Source organism: Ornithorhynchus anatinus, chromosome 2, assembly GCF_004115215.2.
Source record: "Ornithorhynchus anatinus isolate Pmale09 chromosome 2, mOrnAna1.pri.v4, whole genome shotgun sequence".
Taxonomy (NCBI): Eukaryota; Metazoa; Chordata; class Mammalia; order Monotremata; family Ornithorhynchidae; genus Ornithorhynchus; species Ornithorhynchus anatinus.
This window is the reverse complement of record NC_041729.1, coordinates 585190-613006: the sequence shown is the minus strand read 5'-3', so window position 1 is coordinate 613006 and position 27817 is coordinate 585190. Positions and strand designations below refer to the sequence as shown.

The following is a 27817-nucleotide window of genomic DNA, read 5'->3' as shown; positions in this document are numbered from 1 at the left end:
GGCGGAGCCGCTGCCGGGGCCACGTGCGCTCGGCCGGGAGGTCCCGGGACCCACCCCCCGCCCCCGACCGCCCACCCACCCCCGAATGGCAGGCCCCGGGGGTCGGGACGGGGCCGCCCAGGGCCTCTTCCCGGACCAGCTGCACCGGTGCATCGCAAGGCTGGAGCTGGAGCGGGGGCCCGGGCCCGGCCCCGCCGCAGGTAATCATAATAATATTGGTATTTGTTAAGCGCTTACTATGTGCAGAGCACTGTTCTCAGCGCTGGGGGAAATACAGGATCATCAGGTGGTCCCACGTGAAGCTCACAGTCTTCATCCCCATTTTACAGATGAGGGAACTGAGGCACAGAGAAGTGAAGTGACTTAATAATAACGTTGGTATTTGTTAAGCGCTTACTATGTGCAGAGCGCAGTTCTAAGCACTGGGGGAGATACAGGGTTATCAGGTTGTCCCACATGAGGCTCAGATGAGGGAACTGAGGCCCAGAGAAGTGAAGTGACTTGCCCATAGTCCCACAGCTGACAAGTGGCAGAGGCGGGATTCATACCCATGACCTCTGACTCTCAAGCCCGGGCTCTTTCCACTGAGCCACGCTGCTTCTCTAACAATAATAATAATAATAATGTTGGTGTTTATTAAGCACTTACTATGTGCCGAGCACTGCTCTAAGCACAGGGGGAGATACAAGGTAGTCAGGTTGCCCGACGTGGGGCTCACAGACTCAGAGAAGTCGCATGGCTCAGTGGAAAGAGCCCGGGCTGGGAAGTCAGAGGTCATGGGCTCGAATCCTGGCTCTGCCACTTGTCAGCTGTGGGACTGTGGGCAAGTCACTTCACTTCTCTGGGCCTCAGTGACCTCATCTGTAAAATGGGGATTAACTGTGAGCCTCACGTGGTATAACCTGATGACCCTATATCTCCCCCAGTGCTTAGAACAGTGCTCTGCACATAGTAAGCGCTTAACAAATACCAACATTATTATTATTATGAATCCCCATTTTCCAGATGAGGGAACTGAGGCCCAGAGAAGTGAAGTGACTTGCCTCAGGTCACATAGCAGACTAGTGGTGGGGCCGGTACTCGAACCCACAACCTCTGACTCCCCAGCCCGGGCTCTTTCCACGGAGCTGCACTGCTTCTCTCCCCAGCCCGAGACCCTCCAGCAACCTCTCTGCCACCCACCTCACTTTTCTCATGGATCATTGGAAAGATCCCGTGCTGGGGAGTCAGAGGTCATGGGTTCTCATCCTGCTTCCGCCACTCCGTGACTCCCCAGCCCAGCCCCGCCCTGTCATTCATTCATTCAATAGTATTTATTGAGCGCTTACTATGTGCAGAGCACTGTACTAAGCACTTGGAATGTACAAATTGGTAACAGATAGAGACAGTCCCTGCCCTTTGACGAGCTTACAGTCTAATTGGGGGGGGGGGGGGGGCGGACAGACAAAAACAATAGCGATAAATAGAATCGAGGGGATGAACATCTCATTAAAACAATAGCAAATAAATAGAATCAAGGCGATGTACATCTCATTAACAAAATAAATAGGGTAATGAAAATATATACAGTTGAGCAGACGAGTACAGTGCTGAAGGGATGGGAAGGGAGAGGGGGAGGAGCAGAGGGAAATGGGAAAAGAGGGTTTAGCTGTGGAGAGGTGAAGGGGGGCGGTAGAGGGAGAAGCGGAGCTCAGTCTGGGAAGGCCTCTTGGAGGAGGTGAGCTGTAAGTAGGGTTTTGAAGAGGGGAAGAGAATTAGTTTGGCAGAGGTGAGGAGGGAGGGCATTCCAGGACCATAGGAGGGTGTGGCCCAGGGGGCGACGGTGGGATAGTTGAGAACAGCTGCTGATGGTGGTTACAGTGAAGTGAAAGTCATTGGAAGGTCAGGGTTTGGGTGAGAGGATGAGGAGGCCAATTTGGATGTGTTAAGTTTGAGATAATAATAATAATAGTATTAAGCACCATGTATGTGTCAGGCACTGTACTAAGTGCAAACCATGTTGGACACAGTCCCTGTCCCACAAGGGGCTCACCGTCTCAATCCCCATTTTACGGATGAGGTAACTAAGGCCTAGAGAAGTGAAGTGACTTGCCTAAGATCTTTCAGCAGACATGTGGTGAACTGGGATTAGGACCCATGTCCTTCTGACTCCCAGGCCCATGCTTTATCCACTACGCCGTGCTGCTGCTCATATTGGTGTGAAATCCAAGTAATAATAATTATTATTATTGTGATATTTGTTAAGTGCTTACTTTGTGCCAAGCACTATTCTAAGTGCTGGAGTGGATACAAGATAATCAGGTTGTCCCACATTGGGCTCATGGTCTTAATCCCCATTGTACAGATGAGGCAACTGAGACACAGAGAAGCCAAGTGTCCTCCCCTGTTCTCTCCCCCTCCCTTCAGGCTCGTATCTCCTCCTGCCTCCAGGATGTCTCCACCTGCGTGTCTGCCCGCCACCTAAAACTCAACATGTCCAAAACTGAGCTCCTTGTCTTCCCTCCCAAGCCCTGTCCTCTTCCTGACTTCCCTGTCACTGTGGGTGGTACGACCATCCTTCCCGTCTCTCAGGCCCGCAGCCTTGGTGTCATCCTTGACGCAGCTGTCTCATTCACCCCACACATTCAATCTATCACCAACACCTGCCGGTCTCACCTTCACAATATCGCCAAGATCCGCCCTTTCCTCTCCATCCGAACGGCTATCATGCTGGTACAAGCTCTCATAATATCCCTGCTGGATTATTGTGTCAGCCTTCTCTCTAATCTCCCTTCCTCCTGTCTCTCCCCGCTCCAGTCTATTCTTCATTCCTCTGCCTGGATCATCTTCCTACAGAAAGGCTCTGGGCCTGTCACTCCCCTTCTTAAAATCCTCCAGTGGTTGCCTATCAACCTCCGCACAAAACAAAAACTTCTCACTCTGACCTTCAAGGCTCTCCATCCTCTTGCCCCCTCCTACCTCTCCTCCCTTCTCTCTTTCTATTGCCCACCTCGTACGCTCCGCTCCTCTGCCACTAACCTCCTCGCAGTCTCCTGTTCGCGCCTATCTTGCCGTCGACCCCTGGCCCATGTCCTCCTGCTGTCCTGGAATGCCCTCCCTCCTCACATCCCCCAAACTAATTCTCTTCTCCTCTTCAAAGCCCTACTGAGAGCTCACCTCTTCCAAGAGGCCTTCCCAGACTGAGCTTACCCTTTTCCCTCTGCTCCCTCTCTGCCCCCCCTTCACCTCCCCTCAGCTAAGCCCCCTTTCCCCCCTTTCCCTCTGCTCCTCCCCCCCCCCCAGCACTGTGCTCATTTGTATATATTTTTATTATCCTATTTATTTGGTTCATGAGGTGTACATCCCCTTGAGTCTATTTATCATGATTAAGTTGTCTTGTTTTTGTCCGTCTGTCTCCCCCGATTAGACTGTAAGCCCATCAATGGGCAGGGATTGTCTGTATCCGTTGCTGAATTGTACATTCCAAGCACTTAGTACAGTGCTCTGCACATAGTAAGTGCTCAATAAATACTATTGAATGAATGAATGAAAGGTCACCTAGCAGACAAGTGGCGGAGCCAGGATTAGAACCCATGTCCTTGGACTCCCAAAACCATGCACGTTTCACTAAGTCATGCTGTCCTGAAGGCAGGAGGATTTGTGAGACTTCAGACAAGGAGAGAGATCAGGGCTGGAGAGGCTGGGAATTGTCACCATCGAGATGGGAGTTGATGCTGTGGGAGTGAATGAGTTCTCCAATGGAGTGAGTATGGATGGAGACTAGAAGGGGACCCATTATGGCCTAATGGAAAGAGCACAGGCCTGGGAGTCAGAGGGCCTGCGTTCTAATCCCAACTCCGCCACCGGTCTGCTGTGTGACCTCGAGCAAGTCATTTAACTTCTCTGTCTCTCAGTTACCTCATCTGTAAAAAATGGAAATTAAATCCTACTCCCTGCCCCTGATTTAGATCGTGATCCCCATGTTGATTCAATTGTATTTCATTCACCCGAGCACTGACTGTGTTCAGATCACTGTACTAAGTGCTTGGGAGAGTATTTACAACATCCCCTGCCCTCAGTGAGCTTACAGGCTAGAGTGGGACAGAAACTTTGTTCAACCTGATTAGTTTGTATCTACCCTGGTGCTTAATACAGTACCTGGCACATAGTAAGCGCTTAACAAATACCGTAAAACCAAAAACATAAAATAAGACCCTAAACTGAACCTCGAAGAACCCTGCACAGCTAGGAGGTGGGAGGCAGAGGAGGAGGCTGTGAAAGAGCCTGAGAATGAGCAGCCAGAGGGATAGGAGGCGAACCAGGAGAGGACAGTGGTTAGTGAAGCCAAGTTTGGATAGTGTTTTCAGGAGAAGGGGGTGGTCTAAACTGTCGATTGCAGCTCTCCTCTTCCCTGACCCATGCCTTCCTCTCCAGGTTCTGATTTCACCTCCAGCTGCTGCCCCGCCACGACCAATGGTGACTTCCAGCTCGGTTGTCCGGAAGAACTTGAAAAGAACAGTGCTGCCGCCAGGGATCCCCTCACCCAGAGCGATCCCCCTGCTCGGACCTCGGTGAGACCACAGACCCCAGCTGTCACCGGCGTCCTCGTCCCAGAGGGGGCCCGGCCCGGTCTGGGTGAATGTGGGGCCTTGCAGCCTGGGGTGAGTGGTCTGCCTGGGGCAGGGGGCGGCCTCAAAGAGGTGGCTGTCTCAAATCAGAAGAAGAAGAAGAAAAAGAAGAAGAAGGAGGAGGTGGGGCGACCGCAGCCCCAGCAGCCCCAGCAGTCACGGCAGCCCCAGAAGCCCCAGCAATCACGGCAGCCGCCCCAGCCGCATCAGCTGGGTAGTCCTGGGAGACCAGCAAAGCAGCCCAGCCATGGGGAGCCAAGCTTGGAGACAGCACCCCCTCCACAGTGTCCAGACCCTCAGGTACAGGTAGTCTGGTAAGCAGAGGACTTGGGGGTGCCCCTCCCCCTGGTATGGCATTGGTATTTATTGAGCACTTACCAGGTTCAGAGCACTGTATTAAGTGCTTGGGAAAGACAAAGGAGTTGGTAGAGCTGTTCCCAGCCCACAAGGAGCTTCTTCTGTGACCTCGAGCAAGTCATTTAACTTCTCTGTCTCTCAGTTACCTCATCTGTAAAAAATGGAAATTAAATCCTACCCCCTGCCCCCGACTTAGATCGTGAGCTCCACATTGATTCAATTGTATTTCATTCACCCGAGCACTTACTCTAACTCTGAGCCCCATCTCCATCCCTGACCCTTCCCCTGACCTCCACTTTGACCCTAATCTCCAGGCTGCAATAGGAGAAAAGCTCTCTTCTCCTGCCCTGCTTCTTTTCCTTTCTGGCTCCCTAACCCTTATGGATTTATTCTCATCTCTGTGCTTATTTATGTGAGTTTACTCAGCCGTTTAATTGAATTACTCCTTATGTGTCCTCCCCCATTAGGGTGGAAGCTCCTTGTGAACAGGGAATATGTTGTTTGTCTTATACTCCCCCAAGGATTTGGGACAGTGCCGTGCACCCAGTAGGTGCTCAGTAATTGTTATTGCTATTTCTATCCTTGTCCTGCCTTTCTTTACCCCTTCCCCATCCCAGGGTAATGTACAATCCTTCCTCCCCACCCCACTAATGCTAGTGCCCTTCTCCCCTCTGTCCTCTCAGCTGGAGGAGCAGCTGCAGAGGGAGGTGGACTGGTGTGTGGAGCAGCTGGAACTGGGACTGAGGAATCAGAAATCGACTCCAAAGCAAAGTAAGAAGCAGGAAGGGGCGTGTGCACCACCCAGAATGTGTGTGTGTGTGTGTGCCTGCACATGTGTGTGTGTGCATGTGTGCGTGGCGGGGGGCAAAGGTGGGGTTTGGGTTGTGGCAGCAGCTGCCAAGGAGAGGGGCCACGGTCCTGGGGGACGTCGGTGAGGCCGGGTGGTCCCGGCGCCTGACCGGCGTGTCCCATCCTGGCCGTCCCCCCGCAGCTGAGGACGCCCGGCGCGCGCTGCACATTCTGCGCAGTGACAAGGCTGTGCTGGCCCGGAAGCGGCAGCTGATGCGCTCGCTGTTCGGCGACTACCGGGCCAAGATGGAGGCGGAGCGGAGGCGGCAGCTGCAGCTGATGCAGGCTGGTACGGAGCTGAGCCGGGCTAGGCCGGGGGGGTGGTGGGGCGGGAAGCGGTGGTCTGTCTGTCTGACAGAGCCAGGGCCTGGGCAGGAGAAGGGCCAAGGAGGTTGATTGAATAGCCAACCTGTGATATGATGTGAGCATGGACTAAGGTAGTACGAGGCATCTGGAGTTAAGCTTGTTATGATCAGGAAGCGTGTCTGCTAATTCTGTTGTATTGTACTTTCTGTTGTATAGTACAGTGCTCATTATAAATGCTCAGTAAAAACGATTGATTAGAAAAAGCCAGATGGGGGAAGTGGGTGGGAAAAACCAGCAGGATTTGGCAGAGGACTGACTATGAGAGGCGAAGGGCAGTGAGGAGTTGGATGACACCAAGGTTGTGGACTTTTGGGACAGGGAAGTTGGTGGCGTCAACTGACGTGGGAAAGTCTGGGGAGGAGTGGATTTAACGGTTAGAGAGGAATAGATCTGTTCTAGACCTTTCAAGTTTGAGCAGAGTGGTTTTGGAGGACAGAGGAGGTGCAAGTTTGCGGGTTAAGAGAGAGGCCGGGACTGAACAGGGTAGACATGGAAGTTGTCCTTATAGAGGAGGTCTCAGAAGCTATGGAGGGGGTTGAACTTTCAGAGAGGGAGTGTAGAGCGACAAGAGCAGAGGATCCAGACTGGAGCCCTGTGGGCCGCTGATGCTTAGGGGCTGCAGGGGAAGAGGAAGGAGCCGAGGAGCGAAGCTGAGTGGGAGCACTCAGTGAGGAAGGAGGAGAACCAGGTTAGAACCACGAGGCCCGGCAGCGACTCCCGGGGTGGGGGTGGGACCTCGGCGCCGGATGGCTGAGATGTCCAGGGGGAGCAGGAAGGGGTAGGACCCATCAGCCTACCCCTTGGAGACCTTGGAGAGTGCAGCCTCGGTGTGGCGCAGGGGATGAGGAAGTGAGGGCAGAGGATGTAAGTGCCGGGACTAGGAGTTGGACCAAGAATGGGGTCAGGTTGGGGCTGTAGCTGGAGGGGGCAGTGGGGTGGTAGGAGTGGGGCAGGGCTATAGGGCCATCGCTGAAGGGGGCAGTGGGCCTGGGATTGGGGCTTCTGAACAAGGGAGAGACTCGAGCATGTGTGAAGGCAGCAGGGGGTGAAATGTTGAAGCAGCATGGCATAGTGGATAGAACACTGGCCTCGGAGCCAGAAGGTCATGGATTCTAATCCCGGCTCTGCCATGTGTCTGCTGTGTGACCTTGGGCAAGTCACTTCACTTCTCTGTGCCTCAGTTACCTCATCTGTAAAATGAGGATTAAGATTGTGAACCCCACATGGGACAGGGACTGTGTCCAACTCAATTTGTTTGTATCCACCCCAGTGCTCGGTACAGTGCCTGCCTGGCACATAGTAAACACTTAACAAAAACCATTATTATTATTATTATTATTATTATTATTATTATTGAAAATGGTAGCAGGAAGGGGAGGGGAGCAGGAGCAAGTGAGAGTAGGGATTGTAAACTCTCTGAGAACAGCAATTGAGTGACAATCATATTTATTGAGCACTTACTGGGTGCAGAACACTGTACTAAGCACTTAGGAGATTACAGGATAATGGAGTTGGTAGATTCATTCATTCAGTCGTATTTATTGAGAGCTTACTGTGTGCAGAGCACTGCACTAAGCGCTTGGAAAGTACAATTTAGCAGTTAAGAGAGACAATCCCTGCCCACACCGTGCTTACAGGCTAGAAGGGGGAGGCAGACATTAATATAAATACATAAATTATAGATATGGATGTAAGTGCTGTGGGGCTGAGGGGACAGTGAGTAAAGGACGTGAATCAGGGCAACGCAGATGGTAGTGGGAGTGGGTGTCTTATCTCACCTCTTGCACTTGCCCACCGGAGTGTTTAATAGCTCTCTGGGAGCTCTGCCCCAGCAGATGCTCAGTATATAGCAGTGATTGAGAAGACAGGGCTTCCTAGAGCCCCTAGGGTGGGCGGCGATGGGGTTAATAGAGTCCCAGGTATGGGCAGCCAGGGGAGGTGGAGAGAGGAGGAGAAGTCCTGGCAGTTACAGAAGCAACAAGTGGATAAAGTTGCAGGATTGGCCCAGCAGAGAAGGTAGGAGAGGAGTGGGTGGACCTCAGCCTGGGCCCAATGGGCTGCTAGGCCCCACTGGGCCTGGAGCCAGAGGTTACCCTCCGTCTCCCTGGCCTGAGGGTGGGAGCACAGAAGGAAGCTTCTTGGTCTCCAACTCAGATTGGGGGCTTGAGATGGAGGAGGGAGAAGGGGGTGTGGAAAGGGAGCGGTCTAGGGGGGCTCAGAGGTTGGGGGTCAACCAGTGTCAGGACTTTGGCTGGTGAAGGGGGACGATGCAGGCTTGTTCTTGGGATTCTGTCACCAGAGCTCACTGTCTCTGCCTTTCCTTTGTTCTCCCTCATCCCCCACCTCCCCCTTCCTATTTCTCCTTGGGCTCTGCCCTCCACCTGCTTCCCCCTTTCTTTGGTTCTGCCCCATATCTTCTGCCCCTTCTCTCCTCTTCATCTCTTCAGCAACCAAGTCAGCCCGGGTGCTGGCAGTGGACACGGCTGCCCGAAGGAGGAGCGGCCAGGTGTGCCGGCGACGAGGGGAACCCAGCGCCTGGAAACATCAAGGCCCCGGCCCCAGATGCCCCATTGAAATATCTGTCTCCACCTCACCGGATGAGTTTTGTTTCAACTTCTTCTAGTTGGCAGCATGGACTGTCTACCCGAGGGCTCAGCCCACTGAGCGTTGGGGCGGAGAGGATCAGGTTCGGAGCCCGGCCCTGCTCAGCCGTGATCTGACAAGGAACCGCCACATTGACCATCGGATTGACTGCAAGCTTGGAGTCCTGCGAGGGAAGATCTCCACCCTACAGCCTGGGGCTGGGAGCTGGACTCATGAATTCCCTTGCAGCTGCCTCTCTGGGCACTGCCTATCCCTGTTGTGCCTCAGTTTCCCCAGTGGTGTGTGCCTCTCTCTGGGGGGCTGCTCAGTAAAAGCCACTGTGAGACTTGGTGGGAGTCTGTCTCTTCAGGTTCTTTGGAGGCTGCACGGGGCCTGGCAGGGCAGGCAGGGTCCGAGATGGGGGTGGTGTGGCTGAGGCCCTTGAGAGGGGAACAGGCCCCTTACCCACTCCCTCCTTCTGCCCTCACTCCACCTCTCTTGGGGTGGCTCAGCCCTGAGGGTCAGAGATGGCAGAACCCAGAACAGACCAAGAGAGACTCGGTCAGTGGTATTTGTGTGCAGAGTATTGTACTGGGTGCTTGGGAGAGTACAATAAAACAGAGTTGGAAGACATGTTCCCTGCCCACAACAGCTTATAGTCTAGAGGAGGAGTTGGACATTAGTAGAAATAAATATATTACTCATATGGACATAAATACCGCGGGGCTGGGGACAGCGGGTGGAGTGAATATCAAGGGCTTAAATGGATGCAAATACTAGGGTGATGCAGAAGGGAGAAGAGAATAGGGGAAATGAGGGCTTAGTTGGAGAAGACCCCTTGGAGGAGATGGGATTTTAATAAGGATTTGAAGGTGGGGAGAGTGATGGTCTTTTGTGTAAGGAAGGGAGAGGGAGTTCCAACCCAGAAGGAGGGCTTGGGGAAGGGTCATTGGCAAGATAGATGAGATCGCATTACAGAGAGTAGGTCGGTGTTAGAGGAATGAAGTTTGTGGGCTGGGAGGTAGTAGGAGATGAACGTGGTATGGTAGGAAGGGGAGAGATGAGTCAGTGCTTTAAAGTTGATGATAAGGAGTTGAAGGAGTTTCTGTTTGATGCAGAGGTGGAGTGAGATAGATGTGGATTTTATTTTTTTAATATTTTTTTAGAGAAACGATGCCAGCAGCAAAGTGAAGGGTGGACTGGAATGTGGAAAGACAGGAGACAGGGAGGTCAGCGAAGAGGCTAATGCAGTTCAAGGCAGGATAGGATAGGATCCTAGATCAGTGTAGTAACAGTTTGGATGGAGTAGAAAGGGCAGATTTTTAGCAATGTTGTGAAGACAGAACCGAAAACTACACGATCACTGTCCTGCCCACACCCAAGGAGATAGGGCTCGCTTGCAGTTCGGTGGAGCGGATTTTTACCCAGGGCTTGAAACCCAGTCAGGTCATGGTGACTGCTCGGGTGCTTCCGGTGAACCATTAGATTATTGGGGCGTTAAAACCCTCGGACTGGTGGCCACGGGCATCTCTTGGGAGGGTTCCGACAGCCGTCCGGATTGGTTGTCCCTCCCGTGGAGTTCGGGGTGGGGCGTTTGGGACCCACTCGTCTAATACGGCCTCTGGAACTGATAGGACTTCCCCTCATCCTTGTAGGGAGTCAACCTGTGCTTCACCCCCAGCTGGATCCTAAAGAAGTGTGAGGGAGCCTCAGACTCTTCTGCAGGGGCAAGAGTAAGGATTCACTCGAGTGAGTGGAGTGAAGTCTTGGAGGACAAAGAAGAGGAAGAGGAGAGTCATATCCTGCCCAGAGAGACAGATGACGGGGCTGGATCTTGCTGAGGGGGAACTCCCAGAGGCCCTGAGTCCAGTTGCATTTTGCCCTTTCAATAATCACATGGACCATGACTCTAAATAGACTTCAGTTCTGGAGGATGGGCCGATTCATGACTTTTCTAGTAGATACTTGATTCTATTTATTGCTATTGTTCTTGTCTGTCCGTCTCCCCTGATTAGACTAAGCCCGTCAAAGGGCAGGGAATGTCTTTATCTGTTACCGATTTGTACATTCCAAGCGCTTAGTACAGTACTCTGCACATAGTAAGCGCTCAATAAATACTATTGAATGAATGAATGAATGGTGAGAGGATTGAATGAGAGATGAGCCGAGAATAATGCTGCGGTTATGGATTTATGAGATGGAGGTTAGTGATGATGGTAAGATCAAGGGGAGAACAGGGTTTGAGTGGGAAGATGAGTTCTATTTTGGACATGTTAAGTGTGAGGTGTTGCTGAGACATCCAAGTAGAGGTGTCCTGAAGGAAAGAGGAATTGTGAGACTGCAGAGAGGTTGGGGCTGGAGAGGTAGATTTGGGAATCTTCAATATAGAGATGGGAGTTGAAGCTATGGGTACAAGAGTTCTCCAAGGGAGTGGGTGTAGATGGAGAATAGAAGGCAACGCAGAACTGAGCTCTGAGGGGCTCCCAGAGTTAGAGGTTAGGAAACAGAAGAGAAGCCCAAGAGAGAGACTGAGAATGAATGGCCAGAGAGATAGGAGGAGAACCAAGAGAGAAAAGTGTCAGTGAAGCCAAGTTTGGATAATGTTTCCAGGAGAAGGGGGTAGTCCATAGTGTCGAAGGCAGCCGAGAAGTAAAGAAGGATTAGAATGGAGTAGAGGTTGATGGATTTGGGAGGAAGAAGGTTATTGGTGACCTTTGAAGGGTCAGTTTCTGTGGAGTGGAGGGGGTCAAGGAGAGAATTGGAAGAGAGGAAGGGGAGGTAGCCGGTGTAGACAACTTGCTTGAGGAATTTGGAGAGGAATGGTAGGAGAGCCATGGGGCAGTAACTGGGATCAAGGAAGGGTTTTTTTTTTGTTTTTTGTTTTTAGGATGGGCAATGTATGGTCATCTTTGAAGCAGTGGAGGAGAGAATCCTTTGGAAAGTGAATGGTTGAGGATGGCTGACTCACAGCAAAGAAGGGAGGGGGCAAGTGTTTTGATAAGATGCAAAACGAATGGGGTCAGAAACAGTTGGAGGGGTTGGATTTTGACAGGGAGTGGGATTGATCGAAAGGTCTCTTTGTGATACTGTGGGGAAAGATGGGAGAGTTGAAAGGGACATGAGGAGGGAGAGACTGGAGAGGAACAGGGCAGATTTTAGGGAGGTCACACCTAGAGGTTTCAATTTTATCAAAGCTTGTGGTCAGGTTTTTGAGGCAAAAGATTGGATGGTAGGTCGAGACGAGGTCTCTGGTGGGGACCGGTAACCCCACCCTGGTCATTCTTCAGTTGCTGTGGCCCCAGGTGTCAAAGATTGCATAGCCTGGCATAGGCCAGGGTAGAAGGAAGCAGGGAGGCGAAGTCTCTATGCCACTCCTGGGGAGGGGACCTGTTAGGGTTGGGGCAGTTTGTTCCCCTGGAAGAGTTACAGGGTGAATGGCATTCTTGGGGCTGGCAGAGCTCACCCACATGGACCCCCAGACACATTTCCCAGGCCCAGTGTATAAGGGACAGGCACCCTGCAGTCCCAATGCTGCCTAGTCGGTCTGCCCCCAGGAATCTTGGCTGCTGCAGCCTGGTCAGGCTCCTATTTTCCTGGTCAGACAAAGCCACAGGGATGGCACAATGTGAAGCCTCAGTGGCAGGGAGTATTTCTCCCCCACCCCCTCACACACACACACACTTTCCAAGCTTCCAGTGGCTGCCCATTTCTCTCTATATATCCTACAGACACTAACCATCTTTTTAAAGGCATTTATTCAATCAGCTCTCCTCTCTACCTAAATTTGCCCTTCCACTACATTCCACTCCTCTTAACACCAACCTTCTTGCCATGCCTCAGTCTCATTTCTTTCATCATTGACCCTTTGTTCACGCCCTGCCTGGAGTTCCCTTCCCCTTCATATCCAGCAGACCACCCTCCCTACTTATCTTCTCCATAAGACCTCCCCTAACTAACCTATCATCTCCATGCAATATTTCCCTGCTTATTGCTACTTCTGTATCACTTAAGCACTTAGATATCCACCCTCACTTGAATTTTTATACATATCTTTAAACTTTGGTTTCTTCTACCTCAGTTATAATAACAATTGTGATATTTGTTTAGCACTTACCTTGAGCCAGGCATCATAATGGGGTAGATAATCAGGTCGGATACAGTTCCTGTGCCACACGGCTTCATAGTCTATGAAGGAGTCTGTGTATTTTACTGTCTCTGACTAGACTAAGCCTCTTGAGCCCAGGGGTTGTGTCTACTAACTCCATTTTACTCTCCCAAGCACTTAGTACTGTGTGTTACACACAGGTGCTCAGGAAATGCCATGGCTTGATTATTTGGAGTGGGGACCTTTAGGGTGTCTGAGTGGGGACCTTTAGAGTGTCTACAGGGAGCTCCTGTCCCTCTTGCTCTGGTGGATAGTATCCCCTAGGCCTGGTCAGAGCTGTGGTCTCCATATGAGTCATCTGTCCCATCCCCCCCTTGCCCCTCTAAGGCTGGGTCAGTGCCCAGCCCCTGGCTGGAGAAGAAGCAATAGAAGTGAGGGGGTGGGGGAGAAGGGAGGGATAGGAAAGCAGTTGCCCAGAAGAAGGATGGATGGCAGGGCCCCAAGGGAAAAACAGGAAATCCAGACTCACCCCACCCCTGGGATGCTGCAACTTCCTGTGGGGGTGTCCAGTTAGTTTCAGCTCTGCCCAGGTTCCCCTGGCAAGTGGCCCTCTGCCCTGTCCACCCCACCGGCCAGAAGACCCCTCTAGAAGTGACCGTGTCCTGCCGGGAGAAGTGGGGAGGTGTCGAAGCCAGATGCCCCGCGTGTGAGCAGGCAGTGCAGCCAGAAAGGGAGCAGGAACCGATCAACCCATGCTATTTGCTGAGCACTTCCCTGGCACTGAGCGAGTGAGTAAGTGAGTGTGAGTCTTACTTCCCAGCAGAAATCTCTTCCCCTCTTTTTTCTCCTTCCTGATTTAGCAACGGCTCCTGGGGGCCCCGGGGGAGAATGGAAAGTTACTATGTCGCCCGTCCCCAACCCTCCCGGCCCTTTAAAGAAATCACAGTTGATGGCATCCCCCATCCCCCATTCTAGAAATCCAGGATCCGGGTGGCTGACCCCGCCCTCGACTTTCTGCCCCTCTTCCCCCCAGGCCCTGCCCTCGGCGTCCAGTGGGGCAGAAGTGAGCCCCCCACTTCTCCGTCCCCTAAGGCTGAGAGAAAGAGAAGCCGTCAAACCCTCGGGAGGTTCGCAGTCGCCGGGTGAAGCACTCCGAACGGATCGAGGGGGGCCGGGGGAAAAACGGGGAGGGGGGCGCCTGGGTCAGGATGCGAGGCCGGCTGCTGTCCAGATGCTGTCCAGCTAGCGAGGGCCGAGCCCCCGGAGGGGAGGGCAGAGGGGTCACCCTGGCGAGGGGGGCAAGGGCCGCCTTTCCTGTCGACCCGTGGGGCGGGGGTCGCAGGGCCCAGGCTTGATCTGTCACCCACGGCTGGCGGCCGGGACCCGGAAAGATGTCCGGGCTTTTTCCAGGAAGGGGCTGGTCACGCACCCCCTCCCCCCGACACACACACACACACACACACACACTGAGTCACGGCCGCCCCCGCCCTTCTGAGACCCGGTCAGCTCGGGGCCCCGGCCGAGGTGGAGTGGACGGACCCAGCGGCGGGAGTCCGTCCTGGGGGGCCTGCGGACAGTGAGGACAAGCTCTCGGGGGTTGGGACGGGGGGTTGTTGGGCAGGTGAGGGGGCGATGGGGGAGGAGGGGAGGACATGAAGCAGGTTGGGTCAGGCTCAGGACTCTCCCACCGACTGTCTCCTCGGGCGGCCGGGATAGGAACGGACTCTGACTCCTTCGCTCTCCCCTCTCCAGACTGAGGCAGCGGGGCTCCTTCTCCTCCTCCTCCTCCTCCGGGCAGCTCCCCGTGCCTGCAGCCACCTCCGCCACGGCCTGGTCATGGCGAATGCGGCCCCGCTGACGGTCCTGTTTCTGTGTTCGCTCCCACTGGCCTTCCCCGAGCCCGCGTCCCCATCCCCGCGGCCCGCGCCCCCCGCTCCTCTACCCGGCCTCTCCTCCCTAACCCTCTCCCCGAGCCCCGAATCCGCGCCCCCCTCCCCCGGACCCGACCCCACGGCCGCCCCATCCCTACTCATCAACGAGATCAACGCGGACAACCCCGGGCAGGACAAGAGCGAGTTCGTGGAGCTGTGGCACAGCAGCGGGGGGCGGGTCTCGCTGGATGACTATTGCCTCGTCTTCTACGACGGCCACAAGCTGACGGCCTACCGGGCGCTGCGGCTGACCGGCCTGGCCACCGACGACGCCGGCTTCTTCCTGGCCGGCTCGACGGGCCTGCAGCCGCCTCCTGCCCTCCCGCTGCCCCCCGGGACCATCCAGAACGGGCCGGACGCCATCGCCCTGCACCGCGGGGGCTCGGCCTGCCGCGAGGGCCAACCGGTCACCTCCCGGGGCTTGGTGGACGCCTGGGTCCACGCGTCGCGGCGGGAGCGGCGGCCTGAGGAGCTGCTCCGGGTGCTGACCCCCGGCCGGGAGCCCCTGCTGGAGGACGCGTCCTTCCACGTCGGGGATGAGTCCGTGGAGCGCTGCCCCGGCCCGGGAGGGAGCTGGACCTTCCAAGTGGCCGAGCCGTCCCCCGGCCGAGAGAACCCCTGCATCCCGTACGCCCAGCTCAACCGGTCCACCTTCTTGGTCAGCGAGGTGCTGCCGCCCGCGGGGGCCGCGCCGGGCTTCGTGGAGCTGCAGGGGCCGCCGCTCGGCCCGCTCCGGGGCGCCGTGCTGGTGCTGGTGGACGGGCGCACCGGCTCCGTGGCCTCCTCCCTCAACCTCAGCGGCAGCACCGACGCCCACGGCTTCTTCGTGCTGCGGACAGGTGCCAGCCCGCCCCCGAACCCCGATCCCCGACAGGGACGCACCCTCTCCCCTCCACTCCCCGACAGCTGAAACTTTTCCCTGCTCCCAACGTAGCGCCCCCCACCCGCCCCCATCCCCAACCGATGCAACCCTCCGGGTCAGCTTCTCGGATTCAGGCTTCACCTCACCTCCTGTTGCTCAGATGCAAGGTCAATCAGCCCCTGCCCTCGAGGAGTCTACTGTGTACAGAGCACCGTATTGAGTGATGGAGAGAGTACAAAAGACTTGGTAGATACGATCCCTGCCCTCGAGGAGTTTAGGGTCTACTGTGTGCAGAGCACTGTCTTGAGTGATGGAGAGTGTACAAAAGCCTTAGCAGGCACTAGTCCTGCCCTGAGGAGATTACGGTCTACTGTGCGCAGAGCACTGTGTTGGGTGATGGAGAGAATGCAAAAGAGTTGGTAGTTACGATCCCTCCTCTCCGGGAGTTTACAGTGTGTACAGAGGACTGTACTGAGCGTGGCTTAATGGATAGAGTATGGGCCTGGAAGTCAGAAGGACCTGGGTTCTAATCCCGGCTCTGCCACATGTCTGCTGTGTAACCTTGGGCAAGTCACTTCGCTTCTTTGGGCCTCAGTTATCTCATCTGGAAAAATGAGGATAAGAGTGCAAGTCCCATGTGGGACAGGGACTGTGTCCAACCTGATTAACTTGTATCTACCCCAGAGCTTAGAACAGTTCTTGGCAAGTAAGTAAGCACTTAACAACCCTCCCACTCCATACTCAGTGGTGTTTCCCGGTTTGGGGCCAAAGCAGTCCCTCCAAAGGGGTCGGGTCCTGGGCTGGGAGTGGGGCAGGGCGTTGTCCCGGGGGCTGTGCTGCCCTTCCCCACACTCCAGCTGGTGACAGTGCCCAGGTTTTACTGCCCCCGCTTGGCCTACTAGTCTTCCCAGCCCGGTCCAGGGGCCTTCGACTGACCAGCCTTACTGGGCAGCCCCGTCCTGGGGCGTCCGACTGACCAACCTTCCCAGCCCTGTCCAGGGTTTCTGACTGACCAGCTTTCCTAGCCCTGCCCAGAGCCTCCGACTGACCAACTTTCCCAACCTGGTCCCGGGCCTCTGATTGACCAGCCTTTCCAGCCTCGTCCGGGGTCTCTGAGTGACCAGCCTCTGCTCCAAGCAAGTGGGTCCAGCCCGAACTTGCACTTCGAAGCTGGACGATTCACACGAGGACAACTTCTCTCCCCTTGCCACCCTGACGGCCCTCAACCCTCCAGGCTCTGTCGGGGCAGGTCTTCGGGAGAAACCGAGGCAGGCTTTAAAAAACAGCCGGGGCCAGGACAATCGGCCAGGTTCCCACTACTCGCTGACTCCACCAGGCAGGGCGAGGGCCCGAAGGAAGCCCCGAGTTGGGGTTTCGGAGGCTCAGAGAGGGGCGGGATGGGGTGGGAGAGGGCGGATGGACAGGCCTCGCCATGACCTCTTCCTTCCCCAAACAGATCAGAGACGCCCCGACGACCCCGGGCCCCTCCTCCTGGCCCCGGGCCCCGCAGCCGTCGCCCTGTACCGGGAAGCGGGGCAGAGGTTGGAGCCGGGCAAGCCCCCTCCCTCTGCCGGCCTGCTGGACGCCCTGGTGTACGGTCCCGAGGGCACCGTGCCCGCTTCCCTGCTGGAGGCTCTGACGCCGGGCCGTCCGGCCTTGGTCACCCCCGGGTGAGTGCAGGGAGCGGGGGAGAGGTGGTCTCTGGGCCCGACCCTGCCCGGCCCGGCCCAACAGTGTGCGCCTCCCCTTCCCCTCCCCCCTGCTGCCCCCCAGCCCCCCGCTCGCAGGGTCCGGCGCCGCCCTGGCCACCTCTCTGAGCCGCTGTAGCTGCTGCTCCATCTCCCGCGACTCCACGCTGTTCGCCGCGGGGACCCCGACCCCCGAGCGGCCCAACGACTGCCCCTCCCGCCGCCACGGCCTGCAGCTGGCCTTCTGCCTCCACACGTGTCCCGAATCCTGCCCCGACCACAGTAAGCTCCCACCCGACCCCCACCCGACCCGCCAGCAGGGAGACCGGGGGCGGGGGAGGGCTTAGCGGGCCGGGGACGTAGAAGGAATTCGGGGGCTCGGGACACGGGCCGGGGAGGCAGGGAGGTCTGCGTTTGGAAGAAGCAGCTGGCTCAGTGGCAAAACCTCGGGCTTGGCTTCTGATCCCGGCTCCTCCATTTAGCTGCTGGTGACTTTGGGCATGTCACTTCACTTCTCTGGGCCTCAGTCACCTCACCTGTAAAATGGGGCTGAAGACTGTGAGCCCCACGTGGGACAGGACCTATGTCCAATCCGATTTGCTTGTATCCACCCCAGCGCTTAGTACAGTGCTTGGCACACAGTAAGCGTTTAACAAATAGTCATTCAATCGTATTTATTGAGTGCTTATTGCGTGCAGAGTACTATACTAAGCGCTTGGAAAGTACAGTGCAGTAATAAAGAGAAACAATCCCTGCCCACAACGGGCTCACAGTCTAGAAGGTGGAGGGAGACTGACATGAATACAAGTAAACAGGCATCGCTATTATTATTATTATTATTACTATCTGGGGATGTGGAGGAGGAGGTGAAGCTGGGGGAGATTTTCAGGACTGAAGGGGAGGGGCCGAGAGTACGGCAGCTTTGCGGGGAGAAGGGGACTGGAGCTGCAAAGTCTCGGGGTTTTTTGGGGGGGGGGACTTTGGAGGGGCGGGGCCTTTTGGGAGGGCGAAGCTGCGGGGCGGAGGGTCACCGATTTCCCCTACACCCGCACATCCCTCGCCCTCCCAGACTGCTCGGCGTGGCTAAAGGAAGAATCGACGTTGAAGGTCAATCTGGCTCTGCGGTTGGAGGCCGAGTGTCACTGCGGTGTCACCGCTGTCTACCTCAAAGGTGCGGGACTCCGGGCGGCGGGGGGAGGTGGGGTGTCCTCTGCCTATCTTAAAGGTGCGAGGCTGTAAAGGGGAGATGAAGACTGTGAGCCCCAACGTGGGACTACCTTGTATCTCCCCCAGCGCTTAGAACAGTGCTTGGCCACATAGTAAGCGCTTAACAAATGCCATCGTTATTATTAGAAGAGGGAGGGGGCTTTGGTGGGGGCCAGTTTGTCCCCCTCACAGACTTTCCTGAGCTCCTGTGGGAGGGCCAATGGGCTAGTTAGGGCCCGATAGAGTAACCTGCCTCTGGCCGGCCCCCTTCGCCGCCTCCCCAGATTGGACTCTGAAGTGCCAGGGCCTGAAGCTGATGGTCTCTGCGCTCCTGGTCGCCAAGTCCTCTGAGCAGCAGCAAGGCCTCGACTTGGCTTTGAAACGCGTCCTGGCTTCTCCGGAGCCGTGGTGGGCCGGGACCGACAAGAAGGCCACGCTCGCGTCGCCCTGTTCCTTGGAACCCTCGCCAGGTAGCCGGTGTGGTCAGGGGCGGCGAGGGGTTGGGAGGAGGATCACCAGGGGCCCGTCGTTCTTCCCTGCTTCGCTAGCCCCGCGGGAGGTGGACAGGGCCTCCTGGATTAGGAGGCAGGTGACCACCGGCCCTGGCCAGCCGAGCTCTGTCCTGGGGGATGAGGCCCCAGGGGGAGGGGGCTGCCCCTTAGCCGGGTCCGTCTTCCCCGGGAGGGTGGCGTCCCGGCCGGCCGGATCTGGAGCTGACCGTGTCTGTCGGGCGGGGGCGATCCCCGTCCAGTCCCCGAGCTCCTGATCAATGAGGTGAACGCGGACAGCCCGGGGGTGGACGAGGATGGCGAGTTCGTGGAGCTGTGGAGCCCGGCGGGCCCCCGGGCCCTGGACGGCTTCTGGCTGGTGCTGTACAACGGGCGGGACGGGCGGGCCTACCGCGTCCTGGACCTGCGGGGACAGCGCACGGATGCGGCCGGCCTGTTCCTGGTCGGCTCGGCGAGGCTGACCCCCGGCCTGACCCTGCCCCCGAGCTCGCTGCAGAACGGGGCCGACGCCGTGGCCTTGTTCCGGGGGCCCCCGGGGGCCTTTAAGAAGGGGGAGCTGGTCACCGCGCGAGGCCTGCAGGACGCTCTGGTGTCCTCGGCCTGGCCCGGAGAGCGGGCCCAGCGCCTGCTGGACTTCCTGACCCCCGGGCAGGAGCTGCGGCTGGAGAAGGGCCCGGAGCAGAGCCTCGGGGACATGTCCCTCAGCCGCTGTCACAGCGTCCAGCCCCGCAGCCAGGCCAGCTTCCAGGTGAGGACCCGCGGCTGGCCGGGAGGAGGACAAGGCGGGAGGACCGGCAGGGGTCTGGCAGAGGGACCCGCAGCGGAGTTCAGTCTAGACCTGTCCGTGGCTCCGGCTCTCTGACTCTCCCTGTCCCTGTCTTCCTCTTCTCTCTGAGGCCCCTTCCTCCAGAGCAGCGTGGCTTAGTGGAAAGAGCACGGGCTCGGGACACAGAGGACGTGGGTTCTAATCCCGATTCTGTCACTTGTCCGCTGTGTGACCTTTGGCAAGTCACTTCATTCATTCAATCGTATTTATTGAGCGCTTACTGTGTGCAGAACACTGTACTAAGCGCTTGGAATGTACAATTTGGCAACAGTTAGAGGCAATCCCTGCCCAACAACGGGCTTGCAGTCTGAAAGGGGGAGACAGCAAGACAAAACAAGTAGTCAGGCATTCATTCATTCAATCGTACTTACTGAGCGTTTACTATGTGCAGAGCACCGTACTAAGCGCTTGGAATGTAAAATTCGGCCACAGAGACAATCCCTGCCCAACAACGGGCTCACAATCTAAACGGGGAGACAGACAACAAAACAAAACAAGTAGTCTGGGTGAATATCATCCAAATAAATAGAATCATAGATATAAACACATCATTAACAAAATAAATAGAGTAATAAATAATATATACAAATATGCACAAGGGCTGTGGGGAGGGGAAGGGGAAGAGCAGAGGGAGGCAGTAGAAGGAATGGGGCGGGGAGGAGGAGCAGAGGGAAAGGGAGAGCTCTGTCTGGGAAGGCCTCCTGGAGGAGGTGAGATCTCAGTAGGGCTTTGAAGAGGGGAAGAAAGTTAGTTTGGCGGATGTGGGGAGGGAGGGCATTCCAGGTCAGTGGTAGGACGTGGGTCAGGGGTCGACGGCAGGACGGGCGTGAATAGGGAACAGCGAAGAGGTGTGCGGCAGAGGAGCGGAGTGTACGCGGTGGGCTGTAGAAGGAGAGAAGGGAGGTGAGGTAGGAGGGGGCTAGGTGATGGAGAGCTTTGAAGTCAAATCAAGACCATTAAAAAAGATAAAGCATGAGAAGCAGCGTGGCTCAGTGGAAGGAGCCCAAGTTTGGGAGTCAGAGGTCATGGGTTCTAATCTCGGCTCCGCCACGTGTCAGCTGTGTGACCTTGGGCAAGTCACTTAACTTCTCCGTGCCTCAGTTCTCTCATCTGTAAAATGGGGATGAAGACTGTGAGCCCTACGTGGGGCAACCTGATAACCTTGTATCTACCCCAGCGCTTAGAAAAGTGGTTGGCACATAGTAAGCGCTTAACAAATACCATTATTATTATTATTCTTGTTAGCTCCGATCCGCGCGGCCTCACCTCTCTCTCCCGCAGGGTCGGAACCACAGCACAAGCAGGGCCCCGGGATGGAGGAGGGGGTCTGGTCCCAATCAGAGTGGTCACCTGGTTCAGGGACTCTCAAGGCCCGCACCCTAATCTTAATCCTCCCACTCATTCACTCATTCAACTGTATTTATTGAGAGCTTGCTTCATATAGAGCATTGTACTAAGCGCTTGGGAGAGTACAATAGAGCAATAAACAGACACATTCCCTGTCCACTCACCCCCAGCTAACTCGCGTGACGCCTCTCTCGGAGAACGCCTGCCCCCCACTCGTGGTCCCCAGCCCCTCTGGGCCCCCGGCCCCCGTGGTCATCAGTGAGCTGAGCTCCACTCCGTTTGTGGAGCTGCGGGGAAAGACTGGAACCAGGATGGATGGGCTGGTCCTGGCGCTGCTGGGGCCAGATGGCATCGTGCAGACCAGCCTCCCGCTGCGCGGCCTTGTCCGGACCCCCGGCTTCTTCCTCGTCGCCCCCAAAGAAGGGGAACCTCTGCCAGGTAAGGTCAGGGTCTACAGCTGAGTGGGCGGGGGGATGGGGGAGGCTCTCGTTCTGGTCACCACGCTGACCCCTCCCTCAAGCCCAGCCACCCCGGGACCTCTCTGGGGTCCCAGCCCACTGTCGGCAGGGTGGTCACCTGAGGTTCTGACCCCTCGCTCACAGTTTTCTCCTCCCTTCTCTCCGCCCCCCGTTTCCAGACCAGCAGTGGCCGGGCTCGGCGCTCCTGCCACGGTCCGGGGCACTGGCCGTGTACGACAGCCGCTTGGCCAGAGTGGTTGTGGGCCAGACGAGGCCTCGGGCTGGGCTCCTGGATGCTGTGGTGTTCGGGAGGGAGGCTGGAGCAGAACCCGGCCCACTGGCCCTCCTGGGGCCCACTCACTTCTTAGCCAGTGAGAGAGGAAGGTAAGGGGCTGCCTGGTTGGCGGAGCCGCTGGAACTGGGATGGGGGAGGGGGCAGAGGAGAAGGAGAGAGGAGAAGCCACGGGAGAGGATTGGGGCTTTGAGGAGGGAACAGAGCTGAAGGTATTTCTCAGGAGGCCGGGGACTGAGCCTCTCGCCCAACCCTGGTAGTAGTGTCATTCATTCAATAGTATTTATTGAGCGCTTACTCTGTGCAGAGCACTGTACTAAGCGCTTGGAATGTACAATTTGGCAACAGATAGAGACAATCCCTGCCCAGTGACGGGCTCAAAGTCTAATCTAGTCCCCTCCTGCAATGCTTCCATGAGGGGAAGGTTGTGATAGTAAGTGCTTAACAGATGCCATTATTATTATTATTATTATGGGGTATTACGCCGGGGTCCCCTCTCGGGCCCCCTCCGTCCGTTCCCCTCTCGGGCCCGCTAGAAGGTGCCGAATCCTTCCCGGTCACCCTCCTCCCGCTCCCCTCCCGGACCCTCTGGGTGGCGCGGGGCCCCTCCGGGTTACCCTCCACCCGTTCCTCGCCAAGCCCCCGTTAGATGGCCCTGGGCCCCTCGCGGTCACCCTCTCTGCCCACTCCCCTCCCGGGCCCCGCTGGATGGAGCCGACTTCTTCCCGCTCCCACTCCTGTCCTTCAGCCTCTGGTCCCTGAGCCGCTGTTCCCCGCCCGGCTACGATGCTCTGGCTTTTGCTTCTTCGGACCCCACTCCCGGCTCGGTCAACAGCTGCCCCACCCGCCTCTTCGCCCTCGCCCTGGACCTGTGTCTGCCGGCGCCCAGTGAGCCGGGGAGTGGGGAGCACGTGGAAGACGCGTGGAGGGTGGCTGCGGGTGCTGGGAGGGAAAGGGGAGCTGCTGGGATGAAGGAGGGACCGGCCCTTGCCCGACGACCTGTCCTCCACCCTCTCCCCCTTCGCCCCTCACCCCCTTCCTCGCACCAGACTGCTTGGCTGAGGCGCAGCCCTCCGCGCCGACGGTGACGGCCGCGCAGCGCGCTCTTGTGAACGCAGTTAACCAGCACTGCTCCTGCGGCATCTCCGAGTTCTACCTGCAAGGTGAGCGGCCGCCAGGTGCCCGGGACCGGCCCCCGGAAGGGTCAGCTGGGACTGGCCGGAGGGTGGACCCTGGGGTGGGAAGGGCGATCGGGGTAAGCCGAGACCCTGGGGAGAGCCTGCTCCCTCCCCCGGCCCGCCCGGTCCCTAGGAGTTCGTCTCCCCCTTCCACAGACACCCACTTCTCCCCCCAGCAAGCACCCACTTCTTTCTCGTCCTCAGATACCCACTTTTCCCCTCAAAGGACACCCACTTCTCCTCCCAGATGCCCATTTCTCCCCCTCCACAGCCACCCATTTCTCTCCCCGCCACAGAGACCCACTTCTCGTGCTCGGCGGCCGCCCTGCGCGTGTCCGGTCAGCTGTGGGCCCGCTCCCCTGAGCAGCGGGGCCGACTGTCCGGCTGGTACACCGACCTCCCTGCCCAGCTCCCGCCTGAGGGCGGGGCCAGCGCGGGCCCTGCCTGTGTGGCTTTGGGGACCGAGAGGGCTCCAAGCCGCGGTATGTGCGGGGTGGCCGGGTGTGGGGCCGTGGGCGGGGGGTGCGGGAGTTGGGGGGCTGGGAGCGTGGGTGGGCTGCAGGGGACGGGGACCCCTGGCGGCGCAGGGGACGGAGTTTGGGGGGGCGGAAGCTGGCGGACTGGGGCAGGGATTCAGGGCGTTGGAGGCCTGGGGGACGGGCGGGGTGGAGGTCCGGGGTCCGGGGGCGCTCATCCCCGCTGGGGCCCCGCAGCCTCTCTTCGGGCCTGGGAGACGAGTCTCATCGTTTTGGGGAGCCTGCTGGTCCTCGCGCTACTGGGAGCCCTTTGTTACCTGCATAGACGGTAGGGACCCCAACTAACCATGCCCGACTCTCGGCCCGCCCCCTGCCCAACCCTTCCCGATCCCCTCACCACCCACAGCCTCACACCTTCACCTCCCACAGTCTTCTTCCTCCCCTCCTCTCCTCCCCACAGCCCCCTCCTCCCCCTCCTTCCCCCCCGTCCCTTGCCCTCCTCTCCCTCTTCTCCTCCAACCTTTATGTCCCCTTCTTCCACCAGTCCCCTGTTCTCGTACCAAGCCTCCCATTTCCCCCTCCTTTCCCCCTCCCTCCTTCTCCCCCTTCTCTTCCCCAGAGCTCTCCACATACCCTTCCTCCCCAGAGCCCCCACCTGCCCCTCCTCTTCCCCTCTCTTCGGCCCTTCTCCCCCTCCTCTCCCCTCTCACCCACTTCCCCTTCCCCTCCTCCCTTCCTCCCCCTTCCTTTCCCCCTTCTTCTCCGCCTCCAACAAGCCCTTCCTCTCCAGAGCACCCCTCATCCCTCTCCTCTTCCCCTCCCTCTCCTCAAAGCCCCTACCTCCATACACATCCCCTCCTCTCCCCCTCCAGCCGCCCCGAGCCCTTCAGCCACATCGAGCTGACCGACCGTGAACAGATCAAATTGGACTTCTGAATCCGGAGCCCGGCCTAGGCCCCGGACCCCTGCCCTGCCTGGAGGACTCCCCTGACTCTGTGCGAGACTCTCAGCCCTGGTTCTGCTGCCCCTGGCCCCTGGGCCCACCGGTCTCCATCATCCTGTGATCACTCGGGGGTGGATGGCAGTGCCTGGGTTGGGGCTGTGGCTCCGCCCTCTGCCCCTGGATCTCTCCAGCCCAGACTGGGAGTGGGGGTGGGTGGAGAGCCGGGTCTAGTGGAAGCCCCGAAGGGCCGCTACCTCCGGGAATGACCACTCGTCGTTCTGGCCAGGCTGATCAGGCCCTCAGCTTCCCCAGCCTGGGGGCAGGGGGTCTGCTCGCCCAGCCCGCGGGCCCAGAAGGGGTGGGGGGGTCTTGCGGGGCGCTCAGAGTTGGGCGACTGGGGGGAGGACTCGAGGGCTTTGGGAATGCCCGGGGGTAGTCATCCTTCTTATTTTCCAAAAGATCTTTGGCCCCCGCCCCACTGGTCCGGGCGTGGCGGGAATGAAATTCTGGAATGTTTTCTTCCCCGCCCCCAGGCTGGGGAAGCTGAGGGCCTGAGCTTCATGTGGCTCTAGGCAACCTTTATGCCCTCGTTCTGCCAGTCTCCTTCCTTTGTCTGCTGTGTGACCTTGGACAAGACACTTCAGTTACCTCATCTGTAAAATGGGGATTGACACTGTGAGCCCCACCTGGGACAGAAACTGTGTCCAACCCAATTTGCTTTTATCTACCCCAGCACTTAGTACAGGGCCTGGCACAGTGAGCGCTTAAAAAAATATCACAATTATTATTGATCCCTCGTCCTCCCAGCCCTCTCTCTCCAGCCCTTGCTCCCTCCCCCCGTCCTGTGTTCTCTCCCAGCTCTCCTCTCATCCTCTGGGGTTTCAGGTCCCCTCTCCCCCCCTGGTCACGGGGAACACTTGTGCCCACCTCCTCACCCTCTGCCAGCTCAGGTGTGGGAGAAGCCATCTTTGCTCCCAGGTGACTCTGGTGGACACGATGCCCCTTTGCCGGCTTGGAAGGAATAGAGAACCTCTCAGTCAATCAATCAATCAATCGTATTTATTGAGCGCTTACTGTATGCAGAGCACTATATAACTGGGTTGGTAGGTACTTTCCCTACCCACAAGGAGCTTACCATCCAGAGTGGGAGACAGATATGAAAATACATTACAGAGATGGACTCAAGTGCTGTGGGGTCTCTCTAGAACTGGACAATTCATTCATTCACTCAATCGTATTTATTGAGTGCTTACTATGTGCAGAGCACAAAAAGGCCTCTTTCCTACTTGGAACTGTTACAGAGCTGAGTGTCCTTCACTGTGCAACCACCCCACCTCCACTTCCACCCTCCTTTTCTCCATTTTTCCCTCCCTCCCTGAGCCCAGGTCCAGAGCTACTGTGTCCCCTTCCCCCAGCCCCATGATTCCGGGTGCCACATGGGTACCTTCGGACCGGATGGCAGGAGACGTGGCCGAAGGAGGCTGGCGCTGGAGATTGAAGCAAGGGACAGAAGGGGGTGAACCCAGGCTGGGTGAGGCCAGCTGGTGGTCAGTTTGGGGAAGGTCCCTGCTCACCCGTGAGGGTCTGCACAGAGCCCTCCAGAAGCCCCAGGATGACACCAATGGATCTCAAAGGCTCCCTGGTGTCCAGGTGGCTGCTTGGCTGGCAGCCTGGATTCTCGTGGGGAAACACAGAGAACAAGGGGCTGGAGGGCCTCAAAGCACATTGCAGGAGTTTAATCCTCACTTCCCACCCCCATCCCCAAATCCTTGCCCCTCTGCGGTGATGGAATTGAAGGCCTTGGAGAATGCGGACCGTCCCAGCCAAACCGAAGCAGCAGTGCCCTCTGGTCTTTCCCCACGGCCCCGTCCTCCCAATCAGTCCATCAATCAATGGTATTTATTGAGAATTTAGTGTGTGCGAAACATGAAACTAAGCACATGGGCGAGTACAATATAGTAGAGTTGGTATTCACGGTACCTGCCCTCAAGGATCTTACAGCCTAGTCGGAGAGACAGATAATTAAAATAAATTACAGCTAGATGAAGCCACAGAGTATAAGGATATGGACAGAAGGGCCACAGGATGAAGGTGGGGTGAGTATTAAGGATTTAAAGGAAAGAGATCTAAGTACATAGGTGACAGAGGGAGAGAGAATAGGGTGGGGAAAGGAGGTTAATCAGAGAAGGCTTCATGGAGGAGATACGGTTGAGTGCTTTAAAATTGATGATAAGGAGTTTCTCTTAAAAGCAGATTTGGATGGGCAACCACTGGAGGTTCTTGAGGAATCGGGAGATGTGGACTGAATTTTTTTAGAAAAATGGTTTGGGAAACAAAGTGAAGTGTGGGCTGAATTGGGGAGAGAAAGGAGGCTGGGAGGTCAGCAAGGAGGCTGATGCAATAGTCAAAGTGGGTTAGGATAAGTGCTTGGATCAGCAGCAATCAATGAATCGTATGTTCCCTGATTTCGTACTGTGTGCAGAGCACTGTATTGATCGCTTGAAAAAGTACAATATTACAGAGTTGTAGACACGTTCCTAGCCCACAGTGAGCTTATGTCTAGATGGGGAGACAGACATTAATATAAGTAAATCAATTCAGATACGTATACAAGTGCTGTGGGGTCAAGGGAGGGGTGAACAAATCAGGATGACGCAGAAGGAAGTGGGAAAAGAGGAAATGAGGGCTTGGTTGGGGAAGTCCTCTTGGAGGAGATATTCTTTTCATAAAGCTTTGATGGTGGGCAGAGTTTGGATGTAGAGGAAAGGGTGGATTTTAACGATGTTGTGAAGGTAGAATCTACAGGATTTTGTGATGAATTGGATATGTGGGGTGAATGAGAGAGATGAGTCGAGGATAATACCAAGCTTAAGGGCTTGTGAGATAGTGAGGATTGTGGTATTGTCTACAATTAAGGGAAAGAAGGGGAGGACAGGGTTTGGGTGGGAAGGTGAGGAGTGTTGTGAGCCCATTTTGGGCAGGGATTTTCTCTATCTGTTGCCAAATTGTACATTCCAAGCGCTTAGTACAGTGCTCTGCACACAGCAAGCGCTCAATAAATACGACTGAATGAATGAATGAGTGTTGTTTAGGACATATTAAATTTGAGGTGTCGGGGGACAGCCAACTAGAGATGTCCCGAAGGCAGGAGGAGATGAGAGACTGCAGAAAAGGAGAGAGGTCAAGGTTGGAGAGGTAGATTTGGAAATCATCCGCATAGAGATGGAGTTGAAG

General features: G+C 56.6%; 2 protein-coding genes across 8 annotated transcripts; both read left to right on the top strand.

The window, feature by feature from the left end:
• Window positions 1-74: 74 nt before the first annotated feature.
• C2H8orf33 (chromosome 2 C8orf33 homolog) lies at window positions 75-9113 on the top strand. Of its 2 annotated transcripts, none has more exons than XM_029049278.1 (5): window positions 75-200; window positions 4414-4907; window positions 5648-5735; window positions 5956-6102; window positions 8627-9113. In XM_029049278.1, exons 1-5 carry the CDS (start codon window positions 86-88, stop codon window positions 8800-8802), a joined length of 1020 nt encoding a protein of 339 aa, XP_028905111.1. In that variant the 5' UTR covers window positions 75-85; the 3' UTR covers window positions 8803-9113. The 2 variants fall into 2 exon arrangements, with proteins under 2 accessions (XP_028905111.1, XP_028905104.1); XM_029049271.1 differs by having other exon boundaries at window positions 4414-4913.
• Window positions 9114-13460: 4347 nt separating this feature from the next.
• LOC114806082 lies at window positions 13461-25087 on the top strand. Of its 6 annotated transcripts, none has more exons than XM_039915118.1 (15): window positions 13461-13655; window positions 13901-14009; window positions 14620-15637; window positions 17117-17330; window positions 17434-17630; window positions 18418-18519; window positions 18839-19024; window positions 19306-19811; window positions 21407-21674; window positions 21874-22078; window positions 22735-22874; window positions 23036-23149; window positions 23461-23646; window positions 23878-23968; window positions 24513-25087. In XM_039915118.1, exons 3-15 carry the CDS (start codon window positions 14704-14706, stop codon window positions 24574-24576), a joined length of 3207 nt encoding a protein of 1068 aa, XP_039771052.1. In that variant the 5' UTR covers window positions 13461-13655; window positions 13901-14009; window positions 14620-14703; the 3' UTR covers window positions 24577-25087. The 6 variants fall into 6 exon arrangements, with proteins under 6 accessions (XP_039771052.1, XP_039771054.1, XP_039771051.1 ...); XM_039915120.1 differs by having other exon boundaries at window positions 13461-13659; window positions 13901-13994; XM_039915117.1 differs by having other exon boundaries at window positions 13461-13659.
• The last annotated feature ends 2730 nt before the right edge of the window (window positions 25088-27817 follow it).

Bases quoted from the DNA above. Each gene is read 5' to 3' on its own strand.
- C2H8orf33 (XM_029049271.1), top strand. From the start codon at position 86: ATGGCAGGCCCCGGGGGTCGGGACGGGGCCGCCCAGGGCCTCTTCCCG. The intron at 201-4,413 runs GTAATCATAATA...CTTCCTCTCCAG, and splicing joins CGGGCCCGGCCCCGCCGCAG to GTTCTGATTTCACCTCCAGC. The intron at 6,103-8,626 runs GTACGGAGCTGA...TCATCTCTTCAG, and splicing joins GCTGCAGCTGATGCAGGCTG to CAACCAAGTCAGCCCGGGTG.
- LOC114806082 (XM_039915118.1), top strand. From the start codon at position 14,704: ATGGCGAATGCGGCCCCGCTGACGGTCCTGTTTCTGTGTTCGCTCCCA. The intron at 21,675-21,873 runs GTAAGGTCAGGG...CCCCGTTTCCAG, and splicing joins AGAAGGGGAACCTCTGCCAG to ACCAGCAGTGGCCGGGCTCG. The intron at 22,875-23,035 runs GTGAGCCGGGGA...TCCTCGCACCAG, and splicing joins CCTGTGTCTGCCGGCGCCCA to ACTGCTTGGCTGAGGCGCAG.